We start from the raw sequence: 25429 nt of genomic DNA, 5'->3' as shown, positions 1-25429 counted from the left end.
AAAGACATGTAGATGTGGCAGTAAAGAAAATAGTTTAATGGTGGCCTTGGCAGTGCTGGGTTAATCATTGGACTCAGATGATCTTAAAGGGCTTTTCCAACCTTAACAATTCTATGAATTTCCTGCAGTGTAGAATACTTTGTGAGAAATTAGATTTTTGCCTTTATAGATGCTGAGTTTGCCAGAGATAAATGATTGTTACATTTCAAAGATAAAACTCTTGAGATGAGAGAAGCAATTATGATTTTCAGGACATACAACAGATCTGTACTAAGTCTTCCTTTCAAGGGAGCAGGGGGAAAAGGATACTTTCCTATTTTCTACATGGCAAATCATGACTTGTATCTTCTCTTGAGTCCATAAAACTGACTATTTCTCTCATATGTAAATAGAACTAGCAAAAAAGTGCATAAAAGCATAATCAGATAATCACTCATTCCAGTAGATGCTGCGTAAGTGTATGAAGTTACTGAAGGAACACCAGGAGTGAAGTAGGTGTGTGGGGTTTTGTTGGGGTTTTTTTGATGGTATGCTTTCTTATTTTCCTGTTTGTTGGTTTTTTTCTTTGTACCATCAACTTGCCATTAAACACACAAACAGTAAACATTTGCTTAAAATACCTACTATCTGAATTACCTGAAATAATGCTTTATCTAGCCCTTAAAATTGCTCAAGATTAAACACTGACCATTACTGCCTTCAATTTTTTTTCATCAGAATCAAGCTTTGAAATGTGATGGAGGAGGCATTTCTAATAAAGCCCCTGACATATGCATAGTGTATAAGCTTCATTTGGAGTGTGGCAGATTGATTAATCTCGTTGATTGGTTAGAGGTATGTGATGATGCAAACAGTACCTTTACCTGCTTTCAGTATTCTGATTTATCTTTCTGCTGCATGTCTGCTTTTCTTTAGTGCCCCTTTTGACAGCTTAAATCATTGCATACCATGGTCCACAGTACCCACAGTAACTCAAATAAGTAATGCTCTATTGTGAATCATTTATTTCCAGCTCTGTTATTCTGTGGTGAAACTGTTTCGCTTCTGTTTTATGCTCTGCACAGATCAGATTTTGTGCTTAAAAATTGGCATTTCTTTTTTGTTTTTAAGTATTCTGTGACACTTTTACAGAAACAGGCAAGTGGGGCTCTTGGAGAGAATGCTTTTGCCAGGGAAAAGCACGGGTCATTCTAGCTTGATAACCTGTCTCATACTGTAGCCAAGAGAAGAGGTAGTATAGGAAGAGAACATACATTAATGTGATAAAGTCTCCGTGGCTAACAATCACACTTCGGTTCTAAAGTTTCCTGAACTTGAGTGCTTCTTCTGTATTTTGTAAACCTACCTGGATGTCATTACCAGTACATTTTAGTAACCACAGCATCCTCTGCAAGAAACTCTGTAGTTCAACTACCTGCAGTTTAGAGGATACTCTTTTTTACTTGTTCCAAGTGTGTTCTGTTTGCTGCTGTCTTGCTTGTGTATTGTATATTTCTATCCAGACTCTTGCTGTCCCTCAGTTTTAAAGATTTCTTCACAGCCAACTTACCTCTATCACTTCCCCAGAATATTTAAGCAGTCTCACTTTGAGAATATTTTTTCAGTTCTGTAGTTTCTCTGAGAATGGGTCAGGACCCGGAACTGTTTGAGATTTAAAATGCAGGCACGTGAGTTCACAGAGTGATGTCTTGCATTTTGTATTGCCATGGTAATATGTACCTTGCTTGCTCTTCAATTGCTGCTGAACTGACACGCTCACAGAGTTCTCCTTGCAAGATCTTACTGCCCCTGAATGATAGCTTTCAGCTCAGAGCTCACTATTTTGTATCTGTCTGTCTATGAACTGGAATAAATCTGTGCTGTTTTTCCCTTTCTAGGCTTTCTCAACTGTGGTGATGGCAGCTGAGGAACCAAATGCAGATGCAGCTTCCTCAGACCAGGTGGATGATACTATCCAGTATCCTTTCTCATTTCTCTCAAGCTTGCCATTGAAAAGCTTACAGGATTTATGAACCAGGGGTTTTAAAATACAGTTTCATGTGCCCTAATTAACTAATTTCAGAAAACTTAAACAGTCTTAATGTACTGAAAGTGTCTAAGAAATAGATCAGTTGAAATAGTTGGGCTGGGAGTGGTGTGGTAAGAGAGCAGCTTTTGTCTATAGGAGTTGTTTGGGTCTGAAACAGAACCAAAAGTTCATAAAACAAGTTGAAACTGATATAATCATCAGAGTTGGTATGGCTGCTAGATAGGGGTAGAGCATTACTGGGGAACAGATGGAAAGGGGGCTGTGACCTAGAGAGCAGATGGAGAAACAGAAGCAGTAGTTTATTATGTTCTAGTACCTTAGAGCTGAGAACTTCGTTTCCACAGGACACCCGGTCTGCTCCTTACTTTGTCCTGATCCTGAACTGAGGTCTAAAAAATATTTAATAGATGAGCATTAGAACCAAAACTCATGGCTTCAGCAGTAGTGCTGCTACAGAGAAGAAATGAATAGTTGTACCAAAAAAGACTTAACTAAAAGAAGGATGATTATATGCTCTAATACTATACCTGGCTTTCCCGGCTTTCCTTTTTTACAGGCTCCACTGTTAATTGTCACTCACAATAAATTAAATTCTGTAACTCAGGAATATAAACCTGTATGTCAGGCAGGCAGCAAGAAAGGCAGAGCAAATAAAAAGTAAGGAGAAGGTGGTGCTGTGAAACCTCAGAAGAAATCTCCATAATTATCTATCCATTTTTTTGTCAAGGGACATAAAAGTATAAATTCTTGTGAGACGCCGCATAATTGGTATGTTTGTAGGCTTTAAGCTTCTCTCAGCAGTGGGAAAAAGAACTCTTCCTTTGCTGTCACGTTGTATGCATGTGGCAGAAGTACTGATCAGATTGAAAATTTGTGCTTCTGTAGGCAACTCGTGCTCTGCCCTTATTTCCAGCAATTTTATTGTGCAACACGTTGTGTAATCTGTGCTTACCCTGACTTAGAAATCTTGCCCTCCTAGAAGAGAACAGTGTCTCTGTCACTGTGTCATAAAAAGTGTACTTGGTTTCCTTCACCACATGTCCAGTGCTCGCTTTATTCGAGCTGTTTCTGAACTGGAGCTCCTGGGCTTCATAAAGCCCAGCAAGCAGAAGACTGACCACGTGGCAAGGCTGACATGGGGAGGCTGTTAATGTGCCACCAAGGTGCCAGTAAACCTTCCCAGGAGAGCGAGGGCTGTGTTCCCACTACACCACTCCTCGCTAACTTTGCATACTGAGTCAAAGTCAGCGGTGCCTGAATGTTGAGAGATACATTCTGAGTGCCTGGACAGGCTTGAATAGAGATGTTGTTTTTTAATGCTCATCTTCCCTGTGTAATGTTCTGGTCTATTAATGCTCGTGTTCCAAATACTGTATTGTTGTGCCAGTTCCAGGCTTCTTTGATGTGTGATATTTAACAGACCCCTGATACAACTCAGGCTAGCAAGCCAAACGGGCAGCACTGGCTGTGTAGGCCACAGAAGTGATGAAGCAGTATTAACATCCTTATAAGCTGATAGGATTTGAGTCATTATTATAAAATGCCTTCTAGCTCCCTGAACTAGATTTAAAAACAAATAAAACAAGTATGCTAAAGAAGACAACAAATTTTGTGTTCAGGCTCTGCTGTGTGTTCTTCCAAACTGGTCCTAACTCCCTAAAAACTCCTTGAGGAAGAGAAGGGGAGAGAATAATTACGAATACATGAAGTTTTGCTCTTTGGTAAGAGCAAAAGTTAACTGCTTAAATAATTTCCTTTTTCTAGTGAAGGTGATGGGTATTAGCTGACTTTTGCTGTTAGGGAAATTTGTGTCAGCATAGACTGAGTACATAGTACTTGTGCACTCAGGTGGAAGATAGGAAAATCCCCACGTAAAGCAGATGTTGTAACCTCCCTCTGCCGAGGGTTTGTGTTGCATGCAGGCACAGGGAATAGCTGTGTGAAAGGCAGTGGAGGCTGAGCATGTAAAAGCATTGCTCATCTGATGATCAATTTTCAAAAAGCCTTCTCAGACCAGCCTTTTTCCTTGACTCCGTCCTGTTTCTCAACCATGGGAAAAGCCTTTAGGAACCAAAAGGGAAAAGCTGCATTGCCCTCCAGAGCAGTGTGTCTGCTGTGCTTCAATAAACCCTGCCAGGGGCTGTGAGAGGCGCATTGCAGCACTCTGTATGGGCAGGAACTTCAGGGCAGCCCGACCACCTAGGAAGGGCTGCAGTTAAGGGAGGTGTTCAGACTTCCTCCCTCCCAGACAGCTGCAAAGTTGGGTGGTAATTGCTTTATTGTAAAAGACTACCTCCACAACTTCCAGACATCCTCAGTAGACTGAGAAAGGATTACAGGCTTCACTTGCCTACTGAGGAATTGAAGTGCTGCCCTTGTTTAGCCATCACTAGACTCCAGATGCTCCTACTTAGTTGCACTGGCATTTCAGCCTGGAGCTGTGAGGATGAAATCATTTCCATAAACCAGAGCTGCACTGGAGAGGGGAAGTCATGTTAGAAGAACCAGTAACTTATGCAGCCATTTCCCCAGGAATGGATGTAAGAGATGTCAGGCTTGTTTTAAATATGTTCAGAGAGGGTAGGAGTCGTGTGTTTTCCAATTACAGTAATTGCAGAGTCACAGCAACACATCCTGCTGTGTCTAAGTGAGAGTCTGGTTCTAAATGCTGCCAGACAGTTCAGGAGAGGGAGGAGGAGGAGCTTATCAGATGCTGCCTGAACACACCACTTGGGAAACAAGGACAAAAACCTCAAGAGCTCAAATTTTTAGGATCACAGTGGAGCACTTGCAAAAGTTCCAAGACACAGGTAAAAAATTCCCCTGTTCTTCCCTGGAGCCCAAGCTCAGGGACCTGTTCAGTAGCATATACAAGCAGCTTTCTAGCAGCAGAGGAAAGCAAGACATTTCAGCAGAGGGGAATGCTGGACACCCCCCATCCTGAACCTCGCCCCATTTATCTCAAAAACACACTTGACAAATGAAAGGCAGCAGCACCAAATGTCTCTGATGTGTAAGAGGAGAGGGAGCCAAGTGCTTTGCTGTGTAGCTGGCCCCTGCCACCCCTCTGCTAACCTTACTCCAGGTAACTTTCACACCCCTGGAGGGTAAAACATTCCGAAATAAAGAGAAACCAGCCTCAACAGTGTGTGGCCTTTAATCCCCAAATGTGCAGGCAACATGACATTAAAACAGTAAAATTAATAATGGCTGTTTCTTCCCTTTAACTAATAACAAGTTTGTAAGGTTAAAGTCACATTTGCTGTGCTACATACGGTTTCTCAGAATCAAATCTTTAATTCTGTACTTGGTGCTTCATCTTCTTCAGCAAGGAGGGTATGAAGGTTGAACAGTTAAAAACACAAACTAAACTGGTCATAAATTTAATTTAGTTCACCTTTCTTTCTTCAGAAGCTGGACTCTGCAATCAGTCCTACCTTCCTGGAAAGAGCTTAAACATCACTGAATCTGGAACCAACATCAGCAACAACTGAGACATCCTTACATACCTTAGCTGAAATACAGATTTCAACTGGAAAATTAAAAATTAAATTCTACAACTGTCTGCATAATAATAACCTTTTGCAGACACTCCAGAAAACCTTCACTGTCTGCAGTGTTCACTTGAAGAAAACAGGACCAAAAAACCCCAAAGTGCCAGTGTCTGTAGTAGTTCTGAAACCCTTTTTACAGTGTAAAGCCTCACCTCTGAACTAACTGTATCATATTCTTAGGTAGCCACATCTTTCAACAGAACTGCTGCCAAAAACCAGACCTGAATGCAAGTTAACTCTTACTAAAATAATTTTCCAACCCTTAAGAGTTAAAGATGCTGTTCTTTGACACCTCTTTACACTACTGCACTACTGGTTTCAAAGACCAACTTTGTAATTTTTCTTTTATCTTGAAGCCTACAACAGCAATAAACTCTAAAAATAGGCCAGGTGCCTGTAAAAGCCATTCATTCTCACATTTTTCATCACTGAGAATGACTTCTAACACAAAAGTCACAAGCACTGGTTAACATGAGCATAAACTCAATACTTTACCAGCCTCCATTTTTCTCCCTACTGTGGAATCAGAAAGCTTAAATCCCTCCCAGTTCCCAGCTCGGGAATGAAGAGAGCTTTCACAAAGCAGTTTCTAAGCAGAATCTGTGACTAGTCATGCTGTTCAAGAGCACACAAGCAAATCCCAAGTATCAGCACACAAGATTGCTTGAATCTCCTTCCTTTGCAACCTTGAAAAATGCTGAATCATCTCACAGCTATAAGCTCTCACGCCTAGACACAAAAATCAACACATGCTGCTTTTCAAGTACACAGCAACAGATCTGCTTGGAAAGACATATACACATCAATACCTTAAAAACAGGTTAACCAAGATCTTTGGTTTCACTCTGTTAAGTTCCAATTAACTGTTCTCAGCTTGCGTGGCTTTTGGGTAAGACTGCAGTTACACACAAATAGCTAAAATATTCTGCACGTGGGCACCACAAAGTGTAGTGCCAGTGCATAGTTACTGAATTGTACCCATTTCTCCTTGACTCAAAAGCCTTTGAAAAGGCTCTGCAAAGCAGGTTTGTTTTAAAGCACCAGCCAGCGCCTCACAGCACCCCAATTTCCCTACTTTTTCAACAGCCATCAAGCTGTCAACCATTTTCCTACTGAAGAGTATTACGTGTCTTGTTAGAACAAGCCTTTCATGTGTGATTCATCACACCAGATACTGGCACTGAGATTAGGAAAATGAGCCAGTTTGAAGTCCAAGACAGGTTAAAAAACGAAAAATTTCAAAGAATGCAACCTTGTTTCCAAAACAGGCGCAAATTAGGCATACCACAGCTGTGATACATCAGCACCTACGGTGCCATGCTTTTCATCTGCCACAAGACTGTTTATTATGCATCACTTTAGAGCAGTACAGGAATGGGTAGGTGCTAACATGACATCACTTCTTATTTATAAATCCTAATATCCCAAAGGAAAAGATAAGAACACAGGAAATACATGAGATATATCAGGATACCAGAATTTGCACGGTGGTCCACCTAGAAGCAGTGGATTTTCCTAGCCTAGGCAACTTAATAAAAGGTCAAAAAGTGAGGAGCAGGAAGGAGAGGGACTGAGGACTCCAAGGCAGACAACAGAAATTGCAGCCCTTGGTAGTTTTATCTTCAGTGACAGAAGACCTGAGAGGGGAGTCTCTGAGAGAGCAGAGATTTCTCGTTTTTGGGATTCTGAAAATAAAGTAGAAATAATCCAAATATTTAGGTAAGATAGGTTTCAAGAAAGTGAGCAGAAAATACTCGATACTTTGGCAGTCTGTCCAATTCTGCACCTTCAATCTCACTCCTAACTGAAAGAGTTCACCAAGAACCAGAGCTCAGCACAGGGTTTCTCTGATACTGTTAAGTAAGCATCAGCATGAGCCAATTACTGAGTACATGTACCAGCTTCAACTTAAAACTCCTCTGTTAATTTGAGATGGCACAGAGATCTATCACAGAGCAGACTTCCATTTCACCAGAAGCTGACAGTAAGTTAGAGAAGACAGCAGTTTATAACCAAACGATTACTCTGAAACTGCTTTCTTGTCCCCAAAGCAGGTAACTGAAGGCCTTTGGGAGCAGTACTTCCACCCCACAACACACAGATCTAGACTTGCCATGTAGGAACTTTGCAGTGATCCAGAGACTCAGCACTGCCCAGACAGCAGCAGCCAGCAGCAGTAGAGCAGTCTGTCAACAGCTGAATGCATCCAGCAAGCGCCTCAGCCCTTAACAGACATTACACACCTTCAGCTCTTGCAGTACCTACACTGTTCCAGCTTGCAGGACATGCACCTGCTCTATCTCATGAACAAATTTCCTTTAAATGTGTCATTGAAATCTGACGGAAGGCAAGTGCAGCTGCTGTTTGAGTCAGCTGCAAGTTACATCACCAGTTTCATGTCCATTCTGTACCAAACGTACTTCCTCAACACAAAACAATACAGCTGATCTAAGGAAGATTTCTCTGCCTCTGAAGAATGACCTGAGATTTTAATTCACCTTCTTCTCCTCATCTTAAACTGACCCACCCACTATTGCTAGTAAATAAAGTTTTCATTTAAACACTCAGATTTAAGTTTATTCATACACAGCAAAAGTTCCACCTGCATATTAAAAACAAACAGATTAGAAGTAAATGTTTTATTCTTCCAACTAAATTCCAGTACTACAAGGGCAGTAAAACAATGATACACTGAAAAATTGCAGCAATAAACATTTGTTAAAGACTGATAGAATAAATAAAAACTACAAAAATGAGAAATCATATAAACCCATTCTTAACCCCCAAAAAAGTCATGGAATACAGAAATGCCCTCCTTCACTATTTCACAGGCAGTACTGTGGGCTATTTGCTTAAAATTGTCCTGGGATTACATTCTAATTTAACTGTGATTACAGCTTTGTTGTAGTGCACAGTTATGAAAACCACACTAACTTCAGTCAGAAGTGTCATTCTACATTTTTATTTACACAACCAGTGAAGGGCAACTTCTAGAACACCAGCTTTAATCCTTTACTTTTTCAAACTTATTAACATAAGAAGCCAAATCGTAATGATACAGCAAATGAGGCCACTGGTATTATTACAGGTAGCAAAGGTCCACATCCAGGTGGTACTGACATCAGGGAGCACTCCAAAACCAGTTGCTGCATAAGAGTGGTTGCCACTGACAAAAGCTTGAAATAACCTGTGTTCACAGGGGGGAAAAATATGGCATTGCTGCAAGTCTTTACTGGGATAGCTTGCAACAATAAAACAGGGTGTATAGGGCAGCCCACATATGCAGAAAGTGTGATTCATGAAACATCTGGAAAGAGAAAAAAAAAGAGTTAGTGACAGAGGTAACAAATGTCAGCTCTATGCAAACCTGCTATGGTAGTATCAGAACTGGTTTCAAAATGAAAACCCCAGCATGCTGTGGGAAAACAGTTCTAGATGTTTTAAACACAAGCTGCGTTTTCTCTCACACATTCCTTTCAACCTCAGTATTCCGTATCATCAATTTCGAGTATTTTACCTTGGGGCCTAGCAGCTTAACAGCAAACAATGGCCATTTAAATTATTGAACACTTGGTAATTCAATGCTACTACAGGGATCAGAAGAAATAGATACTCACAGCTGGCAGGCTGTTCTCCATATCGTCGCATGATCTGATCATGCGTGAACTTCACAAATGCGTCATATTGTTCTGCAAGGATGAAGCATTACAAGTGTGAGTATTAAGTTTAACTCAAGCTGAAAAATACTCAGGGCTAATTTTTATACACAGAAATCATCCAAGTTAAACACACCCCCAACTAGCAGTAGTTTTAAGTAACGTTATACAGTTCATAGCTGCCGTTTCTTTTTTTTCCTCCAGAACAATCCAGCAAATGTCCCCTTAATTAAAAGACTTTCCCTTACAAACTTCTGTGAATGAGGAAGATAGCAATAAACTCGAAGAGAATTATGCTGCACATAACAAAGACCTCAATATACCTCACACCTGCTGAGTATCACACATTGTATTTTGAACAAATGGAAGTCTGCCCAATTTACAGATCCATAATGGAGGCAGAGTAGTTAAGGAAAACATGGCATAGAGGCCAGTGCTAGGGTTGGAAACATAATCTGTCTGTTCCTATCACTACCAGATGTAACAAAATTAATTTAATGAAATGGAAACACAAAAGTACAGGAAAGGGATTTGCTACAGAGTTAGAAAATCTTTTTGATGACCACCGAAAAATCAAAAGCAAACAAGAAACTAAAAGGATGAAATGCTAAGTGACTAACTTTTGAGTAATTCCAATCACAAAAGTAGCTACTATGGGAGACATACAGTTGACTGTGGACTGCATGAAAACAGTTACTGTGTCATTTGAAATGAAATTTTGATATGAAACATACTTGGCTTTGAACTAAGCACTGTTATTTCCCAGAAAGGTTACTCTTTCTATACACACATACATACAAATACATTCGCAATATTTTATTCAGTTTTAATACTGCACTCATCAGCAGGATATCACCTTTCAGAATTAGGAAATTGAACAAGGAGAGTAATATCTACCAGATGCCGCTCCTCTCCATTCCCCTTCCTCCCTTGTGGGAAAATACATGTGCAGCAATGTGGGGTGTTCTGAGAAAAGGGCAAGGTCAAAGAAGGCAATCTTCAACCAAAAATGCAGTTAGATTTGTAGTGGTTCCTAGTCCCACAGGTTTGCCCCAATAAAGTCCCCATCCTCTTGCAGGGATGAGCTTCACCTTTGAAGTAAACAGGGTATCAGTAATCAGCAAGTAGTGCAGCAGCAGCAGCCCAAAGTACGGAGCGGACCCAAAGATCTGAGGACATTCATCCCTGACCAAGGGGGAGTGGGATCATGGCAGCCAGCTCCCCTCTGCCCACAAGCAGGACCTGTTTCACTGCAGTTCTGACCAGCGGCTTTTCAGCAGCCATGCAAGGACTTCAGCCAAACAACAAAAAACCACGAAGAGCAGACTGAAGGATCTAGTGCCCTGAAACTATTTCAAAAAATAACAGCAACTGGAACTTTTCCTAAAAGTATGTATTAGAGGCCAAAACTGAACTTGCAAATGTTCTTTTTTAAAGGTGGTAGTCAACATACACAGCTGCTTTGTAACATCATCCTTGTTAGAACTATGGCTTGGCAAATTATTTTAAAATCCAGTTACTAAAAAGTCCCTTTCTTGTGACATTCAGATTCAGAAGTTAAGCAATCCAAAGGTAGGAGCAGCCTATAGTGAACTACTTGAAAATTTAAGTGAACACTGCACAAATATTTACATCACTGTATCATATATAACATCCTAACCAAATATTTTAAGTCAGGTGACTAAATGACATGAACACAAATACAATTACAATACTATAAAAGGCTGTTTTTCACAGATTCTTTAAAACCTTTCAAGCTAGTGTTTCACTAAGGCGCTTCCAAAACCCAGTTTGTGCTAACACAGCAGTTTCAGGTAACAGAGGCAGAAAGAGAAATCAGGGCATTACAATGATCTGAGTTTTCCATTTACCCCACATTTATTCTGCATGAAAAGCAACTTTGCTTGCAAAGAACATGGAAGAAGGAAAGAATAGGCAGTATCTGGCTAACTACCTACATGACAACTCTGATTCAGAAAATATCCAAGATGCAAACATTAAGTCATTTGAAAGAAGCTATTCAATTGAGATTTATTATGGAATTTCCAGTTACATTTCCTTTGACTTCACTTTCATAAGAAAGAGTATCACCTTACTGCACAAAGTTTAGAAAGGGATATAACCATTCTGTCAGCACACAATCATAACTGGCCTTCTACGTGAGGAATTTCTAAATTCTTTTGTCAGTCTCTCTTTCTAAATTCCCATATAATGTTGAAAATGTATTACTAGCTTAATATATGTGATGCAGTAACATGATCTTCCTAACTGCTCTTTTGGTGAGCACCATGGCAAGAACAAGTAAACCTAAAAATCATCTCACTAAACCACAACTCCCCAGATAGAATTCAATCCCCTCCCTTTCCCAAAAACAAACCCAACAGTGCTCCCTTTGGGACTGAAAGACAGTGCACATGTAAGGAACTTGACAGAGGGGCTTCCTGTTTGTAGCTTGTACTCCAAAAGTGTCTGGAACAAATGTAAATCTATCTGGTCTTCAAATGGTTATGATGCCTGCTAAATGAAATGCCATTTAAGAAAATACTAGAAATGACCCAATTCCTAATACACATAAATTAGGAGAAAAAAAGTTTTATGGAGTCCTAATTAATCACGCTGAAGCAGATTAAGAAAAACACTGAAATGGAACACCAGGCCCAAAGCAGCAGAAGTATTCATGGCTCTAGTTATAGTTTTAAATAGATGTAGATTTAAGAGGGACATACAACTATAGCAATTTCTTACACAGAAATGGCAGATCAGCAAGTGTAGAACATGAACAGAATCTCAGGTGCAGAGACAATACTATCACAAGCAACCCACAAGCCTGGTGATTTTCCGCATGTGCATGCTTGTAAAGGTTTTATTCCCACACCTGAAGAGACCTGCCAACTTTAATTCTGATGTGTTTGCAGGACAGAAGCAGAACAGCAGTAGGTACTCAAAACCAATGCTGCAGAACAGTGTGCTCAGATTTTTATTATCATCACACTAAACATTAAATTAGACTCCAAATAGTATTGTGAAAGCACCTAACTCTGAATGCACAAGAATTTAGGTGCTCAAATGCTAACAAGAGGCTTAGAAGTAAAAGACCTCAAAAACTGAAGAAAGGTCATATTTACAATGCTGACATTAGCACGATCCTTATGGAAAGATAAGTTGGCATCAGGTGCCAAGAATTTCAGCTGAATTGTGAAATACAAGAATTCAGCATGGAGCATCAGAAAAGCAGTTGAACTGACTCTCAAGCAGATACCAAACACTGCTGGCACCAGTGTAATGGTAAGTACTGGGAAGAGAAAGGGAAATCTTAGCTACTGTCATCTTGCCAGATTCCAGAAAAAGGAAGTCAGTTCCCAAGCAGGAAAAAAAAAAACCAAAACAAAAAAACAGTCCTTCAAAAAGAGCTCTAAAGGCAGTCTTTCTGGAAGGAGAAAAAGAAAAAAATAAGAAAAAGAAAGAAAAAAAGAGGAAACTACCAATTCAGACACAATAGCGAGAGAAAGTTCTAACTGAAATAAAACCACTGTCTGCACTGACTAGTAACAGCTAGGAGTCATAGTTTCTATCCAAAGCAGCACAGAAGGAAAAAACCTATTAAAGGGAGTAAACGTCGTTTTTTTCTGTCATGTATGCAACCCCATTCCTTCATCAGACTAGGTCAGAAAAAAACATACACTGTAACAAAAATAAGAGAAGTTTTAGGCTTTCAAACTCACTCTGACATATTATTCTGAACTGTATAAGATACCTGCAAGTTTTGTGGTCAAAATTTCTTCATACTCTTCACGGATTTTCTCTTCACGTTCTTTCAGCAAACGTTCACAGATCATTCCAACTTGTCTGAGAGTAAACAGGGGCTGTTCTTTTTTCAATGGTGATGATGCTGCAGATGAAGTACCTAAGATTAAATATTTGGGCATACCAATTTACAATTACAAATAGATCAGAACCCGTTTTTTATAATCAGTTTTTTCACACCTTCCACATTAAAGGAACTTTACAAAACATTTGAAGAAGACTTTCTGTGCTGTTTGACCCTCCTAATCACTATTGAAGCAGAACTGGATGCTCAAAAGGAAGACATCTGCAATGGACAACAAGTACAGCTATCAAACCCCCAAGAGTGTTACACAAACCATGCGAACACCATTTACATGGCAGTGTCCATGTACAAATTTAAGCTTCTATTTTATATAAAAATTACAGTACAGTATTACAGTGTATTGGTGCAAAGACAGATGCTTTTGCAAAAGCCTATTACAGTATCAGCAACAGAGCAGACAGGATGGTCTCCTGAAAACGATGCCAGCTTTCTGTCCTACCAATTCTTAAAATGAAAAGCTACCATCTTCCAGACCAATGCTATTATTGCCAAAAAAGTAACCAAGGGGGAAAACTATTTACTCAAATGGAATCTGACAAAATAACAGAATATAGCAGAATTACACACAATTTATGGCCAAAAAACCAACAGTAACTGGTGAGAAGGTGCCATAAAACACCAAGTAACTAGAAGAAAATGTTTACACAAGCAGAGTCTAAGAAAACATATGAAAATTACACAGAATTATCTGGGTACCTGGCAAAGCTGGTCCAGTATGGAGAAATGCATGTGGCTGTGCATCAGTAGAACAACAAGGATCTGTCTGCTGGAAGCTATTTTCTAAATGTCTTCTCTTCTGCATGCGTTTGTACTCCTGTTTTATGTTGTACAGAATTTGTTCTAAAAAAAAAAAAAAAAAAAAAAAAAAGAAAAAACCCCTGAAAGAATCATCTTTACATTTCACCATTTTGCTTGATTTCCATTCAAACATCAAATGCTGTAGATAAATAACAGATGATAAAAGATACACAGACTCTTAAAAAATGACCTGCAAAACCCACAATGTTTTACCTAAGACATAAAACAATTAAACTAATTAAAAGAAAGGTAACCCAGACTGTTTTCACCAGGAGAACACTAGCAAAAGTGCTCTTAGTTAAGGTCAAGTATTGGCACCAGAGTACTGCTAACAATAAAAACCCAGCATCCTAAAATTTAGGAATACACATAGATAAAAACTTGGCTGTAAGACTTATACTGGTATTAATTATCTTCGCTTCATTTATTTAATCTGCAATTTAATCTTTCACCCACACACAGCATTTATCACTCATGCAGTTAACAGTAACAAGAGACTCTAGAATAAAACATCCACATGAATTACCATTCCTCTCTGTAGGTTGAGTGGCCTACAGGCAGCACACTGAAGAGGAAAACACAATTTAGGCAATATGCATTAAGTGCCTACTGCTTAAAATATCAAAGAACTGGAAGCTGACAAAATACTAAAGCTTTCCAGAACATTTCTGACAGCCTCAAATTAATCCAAATAAATACAGTGGATGGATCAACAGTCTTTTTCAAAGCAGTATGGCAATATGTAGTGCAGCTTTTGATTGCAATGAATAAAGTACAGCAAATTATTTTAATAATCTCATCTCCATTGTAAAATCATAAAGGAAGAACTAATCCTTGCAACAGAACTACCAATCCTGTGTGCATTCTCTCTGAAATTCCACATACCAAATGGCTCTCAGGTGCATCAGTGGCCTAACTCCATATCCTCTGGCAATGTAAAATATTCAAGAAAAAAAAAAGTCATTTTCCATTTTTTACATGAGACCTTCCCATAAAGAAATTTCCAAAGATTCTCATCCTTTATGAAACTCTTACTTTTAATGCTCAGAGGCATTTAAAAAAAAAAAAAATCACCTGCAGGATTGGCTTCCACTTAGACTGCTGGACTTTTTACCAAAGACAGCTTTCCAAAACTCAGGTACATATAAATCCATAGGATCATGTCAGAGTTGCAAAGGACTCCACTCAGAACCTTCCTGTTTCTGGTTCTCATTTTGCCAATACAATACCATGAAAACGTAAACCAACTTTCATGTTTGTAATCCGTAGGCTACTGAAGTTCCATACCTGAACATTTTCTAGTAAGGAACCATGTGATGCAGGTAACTTCAGCTACCACCTTCTTCAGTCAGTGGCTGAAGCCTCTGCTAGACCAAGTGGAAGCAAACCCTTAACAATTCTCACTCAGTTCAGATGTTTAAATACTGTCATGGTTCAATTCCATGAGTCAATCTAGATATTTCCAATTTATGAAAAGAGAGAAAACTGTTTCCAGTCAACAGGAGCGTCAGCAAAGGAGCTTCTTCGATTTTGTCCATTGATTAAGGACTTAATACCTTTCCAGTCCCATGCCTGCAGTTGTACAATTTTTAACTCTCTACTGGGATGTCAGTAATATGGTTCAAAGACAGCAAATGCAGAAGATGTAATAAAAAAGCACAGCATGTAAATTAAGAGAAGGAACCACCAGAAAGTGGTGGGGGGTTGGGGGGAGCGGGGGAAGGAAGTACTCAGAGGGGATAGAAGATTCATACTTTCTGTAGGACAAGATGCACTCCAGTATGGTACAAAAGTACATAAATCATGTTAAACCAAGATGCAGTCAGGCTTCCAAAATTAAACAGAATCCCATGTAGAGTTTGTCATGTGCACACACACATCAGTCACAGAACAGCCTAACAATATTTATCTTCAATGGCATTATGATGGTAGAACAATACTTCTCCTCAAAATCAAGTGCTGTTCTGGCTGCAGTGATACTGCATAATTCTGAATGGGAACCAAATTAGCTCAAAGGATCACATCTGTCCTAAAGCACGTTCACACTATGAAAAACATGACTGCACATATTCACACAGCATTTGTATTAACAGAAGAACATAACAGACCATGATCATCCTTCACTATGACTACTCTGTCCTGGCCATACTTTCCGAACTCCATGTGAACTGCAAAAACGTCAGCTAAATTTCAGGTGTAACAACTTGGATAAAAATATTTTCTACAGTTCTTTCTTTTATCTTTTTGCAGAAACATTCTCAAACCACATTAACCACCAAAAGCATTAAGGACAAAAAAAGTAAACAGACTCTGGTCAAATGATAAAACTGCAAGAGTTAAATCAACAATCATATGCCATGTTTCCTCCAGTCCTAACAACCCCTGGAAACTAAACAAGCAATAATTTAGAAGAAATGTTAAAATACCAGCCAGAATAGAAGGAGCAAAAGCAATGGGGGCGTGTGTGTGGAAAACAGGGAAAGGAGGGAGAGAAATCAGGTGTGGACTTTGGGAAAACACTAACAACTGGAATAGAAAATTAAGATTTGTGCACCAAAGATACATGATTCTATTCCAAATTATACTGAATTATGGACAAGGAAGTCTCAATGGTATCACAGCAATTTAATCTACTTCTAATTTGGCAACACTTTAAACTGCCACCTTCAAATCTTGCTGCCAAAATCACAAATCTCAAGAAGCACTACTGACAGATATTGGGAGATCCCCATCCTAACAAAATCAGTTTGACAGTTTGCATTACTGTGACTTCAGCTAAAGGTACAGAACTAAGCAAAGTGGGCTAAAGGAAGAGACTATTTAAACATGACACTGCCTACATTGCAAACACCAACCAGAAGAAAAAAGCCTGAAATGTTAAGCACTGACTAAACACTTGATAAGCATGTCCAGAACCTGGTTTGGTAAATGGTATTCCTCTATTCAGAATAACTTAGAAGATTTAAGGCACTATTGCCTCACCACAGGACTGGACTATAAGCTGTACTCAGTACCTTCCTGATAGGAGGCACAGAGACTGAAAATGACTCATCTCATACTTCTCGATTTCCACCAGTTATAAAATAGAGGTTAACAGTCAAGAAACACAAGTTTAACATAGCACCAAACTTTCAGTGACTTCTCACATGAACAATCAGACCAGGAATGCTTCAATTAAAGCAGGCACATTTTTGTATCAGCAAAGACTAAGTAGATATTAACTTAACAGTACCATAAAATCTTAAGACTTAAAACAAAACTACTTCACTGTGAAGTGAAATGTAAGCCTGTGAATACTTATGACTCATTCTAAATGAAAATCTGAATGCCAAATTAAAATAATCTAGTACAGTAAGAAAAACTGCTTAAATGCACCAAGTTACTTCCACCGCTTACAGTTCTGTTTCGTAATTCCACAAAAATACTTTTAGAGCATCTCAGCACTTGCAGGAAGCCATGAAATATTAAGGTAGTGCAAACCAGACAACTTCTGAACACCACCTATATGGCAGACATCTAACTGTAAAGACTTTTAAAACTCTGACCCAGTTAAACAAAACTTAGAATTAGTAGATCCAACCTAGTATTGCTTCCACAATACATTCCTGCTTTTTCAAGTTCAGTTTTTTAACTTCTCTTGCTTCCAATTAGTTCTGACTATTCTCTCTGCAGTGCATAACTGAATTAAAGCATGCACTGAACTGGTGTCAAACACAGGACAGTTTTTTTATGTGCTCCTCAGTGTGGAGGACCAAATTGTCCTTTAAAATGATGACATGCACTTTAATTAACAAATTATTTTATATATAAAAACTCACTCATTAAACAAAATTTAGTCTGTGAGTTTCTCTAAGACTATTAAAATTTAAGTGAGAACTTGAATCACACATATTACAACTTATTACATATTTTAAATAAAAGCTTTCATCCATCTTGAACATATGCTGAAGTTCAAATCAGATATTGTACATCAGACAACGATTTGATCTGAGACGACAAAAGAAATATATTTAATATGATGAAACACATCACTGTGGCCTATCCTCAATTTCACTGTGCTCAGTGTTTCCTACTGGTTAGAGATGCCTCTGAAGGCACAGAGCTATTTAACAGGAAATACCAAGCAGAGGTGCTAAAAGTGAAAATCAGACTTGCTTAATCTGGTGTAGCAGCAAGAAAAAGCTACACTGCTAACACACCAAAATGAATCAGTACTTCATAAATGGCATTTCAAATTCAACATGACTACGAATCTCCACCAGCTACACAAGAGTCTGTTTTATGCCCTCTTCTCTTTCAGGTTCAAGGCTAAGATAAAGAATGACAAGCAAAAACTGCTATTGTCTCACCATAACCACCAAAGGCATCAGGAATTCAGTCAAATATACCTGAATATAACAAAACGCACGGATACTCTTTTTTTTTTATCCAGAGCTGTGTACTGAGAGCATAAAGTTCAGTACATAGGCTCATTAAAGTTTGCATTCAAGTCTTTCAGAACTTGAGATGCTGTTTGGAGAAGGAAGATTTCCAGATGAAGAGAGGATGAGATATGAACACGGCAAATTAGAGTTCAAGTTTGATAGTGAAATATGATTGTCACACTAATGGATTACAAAGCCAAATATTCATTTCCAAGGATGATGCAGTCTTCCTACTTCCTTTAATTCATGATAAGAAGTTAATCTTTTGCAAAATTCTGCCATCTAATTGCGTCATCCTGACCTGTAATTACCTAGAAATTATGTACAAAGGAAACAGCAGTTCAATTTAAAAAGGTTACAAGACAAACAATTATTTTCTCCATTTTAATAACTGCTTATCAACTATGAAGGTGCTGATTGTTTCACCTGGACGATTTTCTTCTTTGGGTTTGATTTTTAAACTATCAATCTCTCATCACAGTTCCTGGCTTCTCTCACTTAGCTAAAGGAAAATTCAGCAAAACACACAGGAAAGTGACTCAATGTGCTGAAATCAGACTAGCAGTCTTCCTGGCCTGAAATGGAACCTTTAGCTCAGGTTTCAGTTTGCAATGTCACCATTCAACATATGCATTCAAACTTGAACCATGCTTGAGATTTGTTCTAAGTTATCAATTAGATATTATCCTGATGTCAATGGCATACATCTTCAGAGATTTCAGTTCTGTTAAAGCAAAACTGCTCCACTATCCTAGTTCAAACTAACATACATATTTCCATTAGGCCTTCACCCTTATTCAACACTGATGTTGAATGATGTTACCATACTCCTACTTTTGGTCTCCCCACCCGACTACTGACAAACAACGTTAATTTTAAGATGCCAGTTTCCCCTAAAGGCAGCACTACAGCACAGCAATGGGTAAAGGTATTCCTCAGGGGGTTTTTCCTACTTAACTAGAGAACCCTAGCAGAGACATAAATTAAAACAACTCTTACCCTCTTGCTTTGGTCTCAGATATCAACCACTCCACTTACACTTTTTAATCAGGCATGTTAAAACGTTAGTAAAACAAGGTATACTCTTGGAAACCATGCTCCCCCTCAGAGGAGCATGCTCTAAGCCCAAGAAAAAACACTGAGAATGGGTACATGCTGACACCTCACAGCCACTGGGTATAGCTACAGCACAGACAGAAGCAGCTTGCCATGGACTGGGGCCCAGAGCAGGCCACCTCATGAGACCCAATTACTCCAGGTTCCAGGCTGACAAAAGTTCTGGTTCTCCCACAGGCTGGATGCTCACATACGTATTAGCTAATTCCACAAATGTGTTATTTCATGCAGTCCCAGTTCTCCTGATCAAGGGACTGAGGAATGAAAAATAAATCAAGCAATGCAAAATGTATTAGGCACAGCAATTAGATCTTTCCCTTCACATAAAAAATTGTCACATTGCATTTATCAGACTTGCCATTAAAACAGAAAAAAACTTCTTCGACATTTTATGACATCTACAACCAAGGGTATTCAACACTTATAGACACCACAGGCATCTATACAGAATTTCTCATATAAATTAAATTATGAAGTCCAGATGCAGCTATTATGTGACTTCTTTTAAGGGGTGGGAATGTTTTGTTTTGTAAAATCCTAATGATTTCTGCAAAACTGGAGCACAATGAGAAACCTGGCATCTCACCAAGATAATTTAGCAATAAATACACATGTGGATAAGCTAACAAAACAGAAATTATGGAGAAAGAGATGCAGCACTACTAATATGTCACATTCCAAAGCCACTGGATCTGTTCATTTAAAAGCCAAACCTATGCTTGGCCATTGCCTGACCAAGTTTCAGACAGAAGTAGTTCAGTTTGCTCAAGAGGGCAACTCAAAGGTCATAGGAGGACAGCCCACAGGGAAAACTAACAGTTCTTTCTATACAAAAAGGTCAAAGGCATTTTCTTGCATTAACTTTGAAAAACTGTGTCAATTAGATAAATCTTTTTCCAGACTCTTCTGTAAAAGAAAAAGGACCTATTAAAGGCAAATTTATCTACCTTCTGTTTTGTAAAGAGTCCCTCATAAGAGGCCTGTTCTCAACAGCTCCACCCACTAGGGTTTTTGGTTTGCAACATTAGTTAGTTGCTGGGGAAGTGTTGAGGCAGATGAATGTTTCAGATGGAGAAAAAACTGCATGTCCTAAAGTCTGTGGATTTTTAAGTGATTTCATTAACTGTTTTTAAATGCAACATTCTTTTTGATTGCATAAAGTCCTTACAAGTTAACCTCTGATTTTGGATGGTGTGAAAAAAAGCTACTGATCTCAGTTTGTCTTCAGAGTTTCTATGTACCAGGACTTAGGGGATTTAAATCCCTAAGATCAACATTATTTCTCCCTTCTGTCCTCCCATCTCTTTCAACCATTATTTCCCACCGTAGCTTCAATCTCAGAAAGATTCAGACATGCAGGCTTTCAATAACTCACCTGCCTTTGAATTTAAAAAATTTAAGTGTAGTTTTTTCTTTTTTTTTTTTCCCCCACTTGCAAACAACCTGTCCGTCACCAGGGTAAAAACTGCAAACAATGACTCCAAAACATCCACTGGAGAACAGAGAAATAATATTGCCACTGCCTTCTCCTTTCACCCTTGAATTCATTTAACAGCTTTGAAACAGAAAAGCACCTTTTGGACTTCAGAAGAAACCCAACAAGTGTATGCGTAACACACAGGCAGCATCCAGACCCAGGTGCAGTTATTCTGGTTACATAGAACAGTCTCATTTATAGGTAGAACTTACGTGAAACTAAAACTCATCTGTAGTTATTTAAGCAGTAGAAATATTTTTAAGAGGAGCCACTGTTTCAAAACTAAACCAGTTTTACACCAGGCAGGCATGTTCTGCACTGCTTACAGTGAACACAGTTTTAAAAACATCATTCTACATGCAAATAATGCTATTCAAAAATTAGCAAACATATTCATGAGTATGCTCAAGCCAGTAAGCACAATTCCATAGAAAGTAGACTGTAAAAGCCACAATTACAGTTTGGCTGCCAAATTCACCAAGAAACTGGAAGTGACCTAACAGCTGTACAAATAACCACAAAATATTAGAACACTCTTGTGAGAGAGAAATTTCATCTTGAATAAGCCTACCCTCTCTCAAACAGACATTGGTTATTTGTCTATGACCACTCCATACAGACAGCTGTTTTCTCATCTGACTACCACACTGTATTCTCAAGTTCTCAGTACACCCCTCAATCAATTGGTATTCTGCTTCCAGATAATTCATTTCTGAAATGATAAATGATGTGATAAGAAGTCCTGGTGCTGACATGGTCTCCACCATGTGAAGTTAAACACTACCAGAGTATCAGGCAGAAGAAAAATGTTTAAGCATGAACTAAAATCAAGTCTAAGCACCAGGTCCTTTATATCCAGAGCTCTGATTTCATATGACAATTAATTTTCATTACACAGAATTCAGACAGATGCTTCTTAAGCGCTGGAAATCTAAGCATTACAGTAACAAGCTGAGAAAAGCCTAAGTCAAATCAACTGACTTCTGGCTATTGTTAATAAATTTCCCAACACAAAAACTAACACAAAATGGTGACTCAGTTGGGAACACTTTTTAAATTGAACTGGAATTCTTTTCACACACAGCAAGATTCATCTGACCCTAATGGAGACATCTGCATCAGAAATAGTCATGTAAAGTCATTTTAGAGTCAATGGAAAGCAAGGTATGTTTCTGCAGCACACTAGGCCCCAACCTAAGTCAGAGCTCTAGAATAAACCACCTGATTCTTCTAAGTGACTACCAGAAAAACTGCAAACTATTAGGTCAGATGTACATTTACAAAATTAGATCACACACAATCCTTCAACAGACCCCTATAAAACGATGACCTCTACTTTGCTCAGTTGAGGGTCGAAATGAAATACACACCATGTCATAATACCTCCAAATTCAATTTAAAGTAAAAGCTACGCAAGCTGATTAACAGATTCATTTATACAGCACAGTATAAAGATTTTATTTCTGTAACAGAAACCACAGAGGGAGCTTTTAAGCAAAAGCCATGTAAACGTGCACAACTTATAAATGCTCCAAGTTTTCCTTAGAAGCATTCAAGTGCTGTAAGAGACATTTTGATTTACTGTGCTTCACTCTTCATTATATAAATTTTTTATACATAAAATACATCCTTGTCTGTACAGAAACCACCTTTTCACATGGATTGCCACCTGCACCTCTGGTTTTCTCAGGCGATAAAGGGGCCTGTGTTTGCTCAATTTCAATAACATTTTGGTTTTTAAGCCCTTCAGAATGGTTAGGGTAGGAGCTTAGGTATTACCTCAAATACTGCTGTAGATTGCTGAAAATTTTATTGATTTGTCTCCTTTCAGCAATACATATTTACTGACCAGACAATATCTATATTAAAAATTCATAACCTAAGCTCTCCAAATCCCAAAGAAAGAAACCAAAAGGAATCATTGCAAAAAAGCAACACTTATCCTTTAAAAGAATCAAATTAATTCTGATTTTAAATATCTATTTCAAAGTACATGTAATGCCTCATTGTACCAGGGAGTGCCATCCATCACAGCTCTCATCCCAGACCGCTGACTCATTCAAGATCCTTTCCTAGAGGTTCAAAAAAATATCAAGGCACTGATGCCAAATTTAACTCTGTATGCCCTCTGTATTTCCTCCATATCAATTTTTTATTATTTGATTAAAACTTGTTAAAAAATGTATTCTATGGTGCAGTTTTCCAAATTAAGAATATTGAAACAAGGCACTGTCCTACGTGGAGATGGCAATTTGAACATTCAAACTTAGTGCCTGGTAACCTGGAGCCAACTTTTGTTACAAAAGGGAGTACCAAACACAACAGCGGAAGGAATTCTGCTGCAACAACTGCAGAGGGCTTTTTTTTTTCCTGCACACAAAGGACACGGATACATCCATACCTCGGCGCTACAGCCGCTCATGGCCGCGAGCTGCACCGTCCCTGAGTGCATTGCTCGAAACTGCCCACTGGACTAAGCACGGCACGGGCCAATCAATCCTGCGTGCTCAGCCAAGACTCGTTCCTTTCTTCTCTCCCTACTCGCTGCTAAAAAGAACTCGGTTGATTTTTGACAACCATTACACAAGCAGACCTCGAGCTTTTAGGGCCGCCGGTTGACTCATCTCTCGCACCTTAAGAATGTAAAAGGGTTTCGTTCTTGCCCCGCGTCTCACAGACGAGGAGACCGCCCGATTCCATTTTATCTGCCCTCAAGGCAACTCTCACCCTTGTACACAACCGCTTTACGCTCGGTTTTCCTACAGAACTTTTAAGGATACCACAAAATGGGTTAGCCGGGACGATGGCCCGTATTAAGAGGCTGGGAAGTGGGATTACCCCTTTGTTTTATCCGCTTTTGCCTTTTCCCACTGGCGTTTTGCGGGTGATGGATGACAGACCAGCCTCCCCGCCCTACCCCCTCGCCCTCCCCTGATGTATGAGCGACGGGAGGAGGTGCCGCCGTCTCGACCCACCGATAATGACTGCGAGGAAGGAATCGACTGGGGCCCCGCCGACTCCCCCACTCCCGACCCCAGCCCCACCTCGGTCACACCCCCGTCCCCTGCCGCCCCAGCGTTTCCGCAGCTTGACTCGCCCCTGCGGCTCTCCTTGCCACATCCAGGCACCCGTGGAACAGGAGGAAAAAAAAAGCCGGCCTCCTCCTTTCCTAGGATCGAACTTCCCCCCAAACAGCACCCCCATCCCCCCCTTCCGCCGCTCGGGTCCCTTTCTCCAGTCTCACCCCCCCGCCTTCACCGACCCCTTTCCTATGGCCACCCGCCCGCATCGGCTCAACCCGCCCCCCCTTCTTCCTCCCCGTTCCTCCTCCTCCTCCCCCTCCTCTCCTGCTGCAAACGGCCATTTCTATTGTGTCTCTCGGTGCCAAGCCGAGCAGGGATCGCCCCGGCCGCTGCCAGTCGCACAGCCCAGCAGAAAATGGCTGGAGGGGGACGCCAGACCCACCCAACCCTCCCCTCTTCTTCCTCCTCCCCGCTTCCCGACCGCGTTCCCGGCCCCCTCCCCGCTGAAGTGCCCCCGGGGAGGGGGGGCTGCCGGGCACAGGGGGTGCCGCGTCTCTCACCTGTGGTGAGCCGGGACGACACCTCTCCGAAGGGCGAGGGCTCCATGCGCAGGTATTTCTGCGGGGAGGAGGCAGCGGCGGCGAAGGAGGAGGAGGCGGCTGAGGCCGGGGCTGACAATGGCGCACATCGCCTTCGCTTCGGGGACGCCGGGCTCAGCAGCGGGTCGAAATCCAGAGTCCTTTTCAAAGTGGCGCCGCAAGCCATGGCGCGGAGCGGCCAAGGGGGCTCCGAGTGAGGGGCAGCGGTGGAGGCAGCAGCAGCCGGCCCTGCCCAGAGGCGTCTTCCCCGCTGTCTGGAGCGGGCTGGGGGGAGGGAAGGGAAAGGAGGGGGCGGCTGCGTCAGGGCCGCCTCCGCCGCCTCCCCGCCGGCCTCTCTCTAGGGAGCGGCCCCGGCAGCGGCAGCAGCAGCCCCGGCTCAGTCCGGCTGGATCTCCGCTCTCCCCGCCCGCTCCGCCCTGCCTGGCCGGGACAAATTCCGCCCGCGGCCGGTGGCGGGGCGCGAGCAGTGCCGAGGGGCGCGGTGCCGGTCCCAGGTGCGCGGTGCGGGGCGGCCGATGCGGGGCGATGGCGATGGCGATGGCGGGGCCCGGGCGGCGGCGATGGCGGCGGCGATGGCGCTCCCGGCCGTAACCCCCGCACCAGCAATATGGCGTCAACAACAACGCCGCCGGTTCAAACGCCAACCCCCCCCCGCCACGGAGGCTCACGGGACTCGTGGTTTCCCTGCCTCGGCCCCCGCCGCTCAAAGGCAGATGGCCACTGTGGAGCTGGGACTACGACTCCCGGCGTGCACCGCGCCGGCAGGGCAGGCTTCCGGGTTCTGGTTTAAATCCCCCTGGGAGGGTGCGGGCTGGGGTGTGGATGGAGGACGCGGCGGGACCCTGAGGAAGGGTTGGCGGGCTC

General features: G+C 41.0%; 2 protein-coding genes across 5 annotated transcripts in view; one reads left to right on the top strand and one right to left on the bottom strand.

Annotated features, from left to right (window-relative positions):
* The window catches only part of ORC3 (origin recognition complex subunit 3), a 38015-nt gene extending 32171 nt beyond the window's left edge, over positions 1-5844 (top strand). For 2 of the 3 annotated variants that reach the window (XM_010404403.4, XM_010404393.4), the window contains exons 18-20: positions 718-834; positions 1878-1957; positions 3075-3639. In XM_010404403.4, coding sequence (XP_010402705.2) covers positions 718-834; positions 1878-1957; positions 3075-3180 — 303 coding nt within the window. In that variant the 3' untranslated portion in view covers positions 3181-3639. Of the gene's footprint in view, positions 1-717; positions 835-1877; positions 1958-3074 lie in introns of all 3 variants that reach the window. The other variant, XM_010404411.4, reaches the window with a different exon arrangement.
* A 2298-nt stretch (positions 5845-8142) lies between these two features.
* On the bottom strand, positions 8143-25138 carry AKIRIN2 (akirin 2). 2 transcript variants are annotated; one of them, XM_039569907.1, is made up of 5 exons: positions 24527-25138; positions 13825-13968; positions 12994-13128; positions 9201-9272; positions 8143-8890 (listed from the first exon to the last, which is right to left on the bottom strand). In XM_039569907.1, the coding sequence occupies exons 1-5, from the start codon at positions 24729-24731 to the stop codon at positions 8880-8882; spliced, it is 567 nt and encodes a 188-aa protein (XP_039425841.1). In that variant the 5' UTR covers positions 24732-25138; the 3' UTR covers positions 8143-8879. The 2 variants fall into 2 exon arrangements, with proteins under 2 accessions (XP_039425841.1, XP_039425842.1); XM_039569908.1 differs by having other exon boundaries at positions 12994-13143; positions 24527-24897.
* Positions 25139-25429: the final 291 nt, after the last annotated feature.

This window comes from Corvus cornix, chromosome 3 (assembly GCF_000738735.6).
Source record: "Corvus cornix cornix isolate S_Up_H32 chromosome 3, ASM73873v5, whole genome shotgun sequence".
NCBI classification, from domain to species: Eukaryota; Metazoa; Chordata; class Aves; order Passeriformes; family Corvidae; genus Corvus; species Corvus cornix.
Note: the sequence above shows the minus strand (reverse complement) of the source record. Positions and strands in the feature narration are given on the sequence as shown.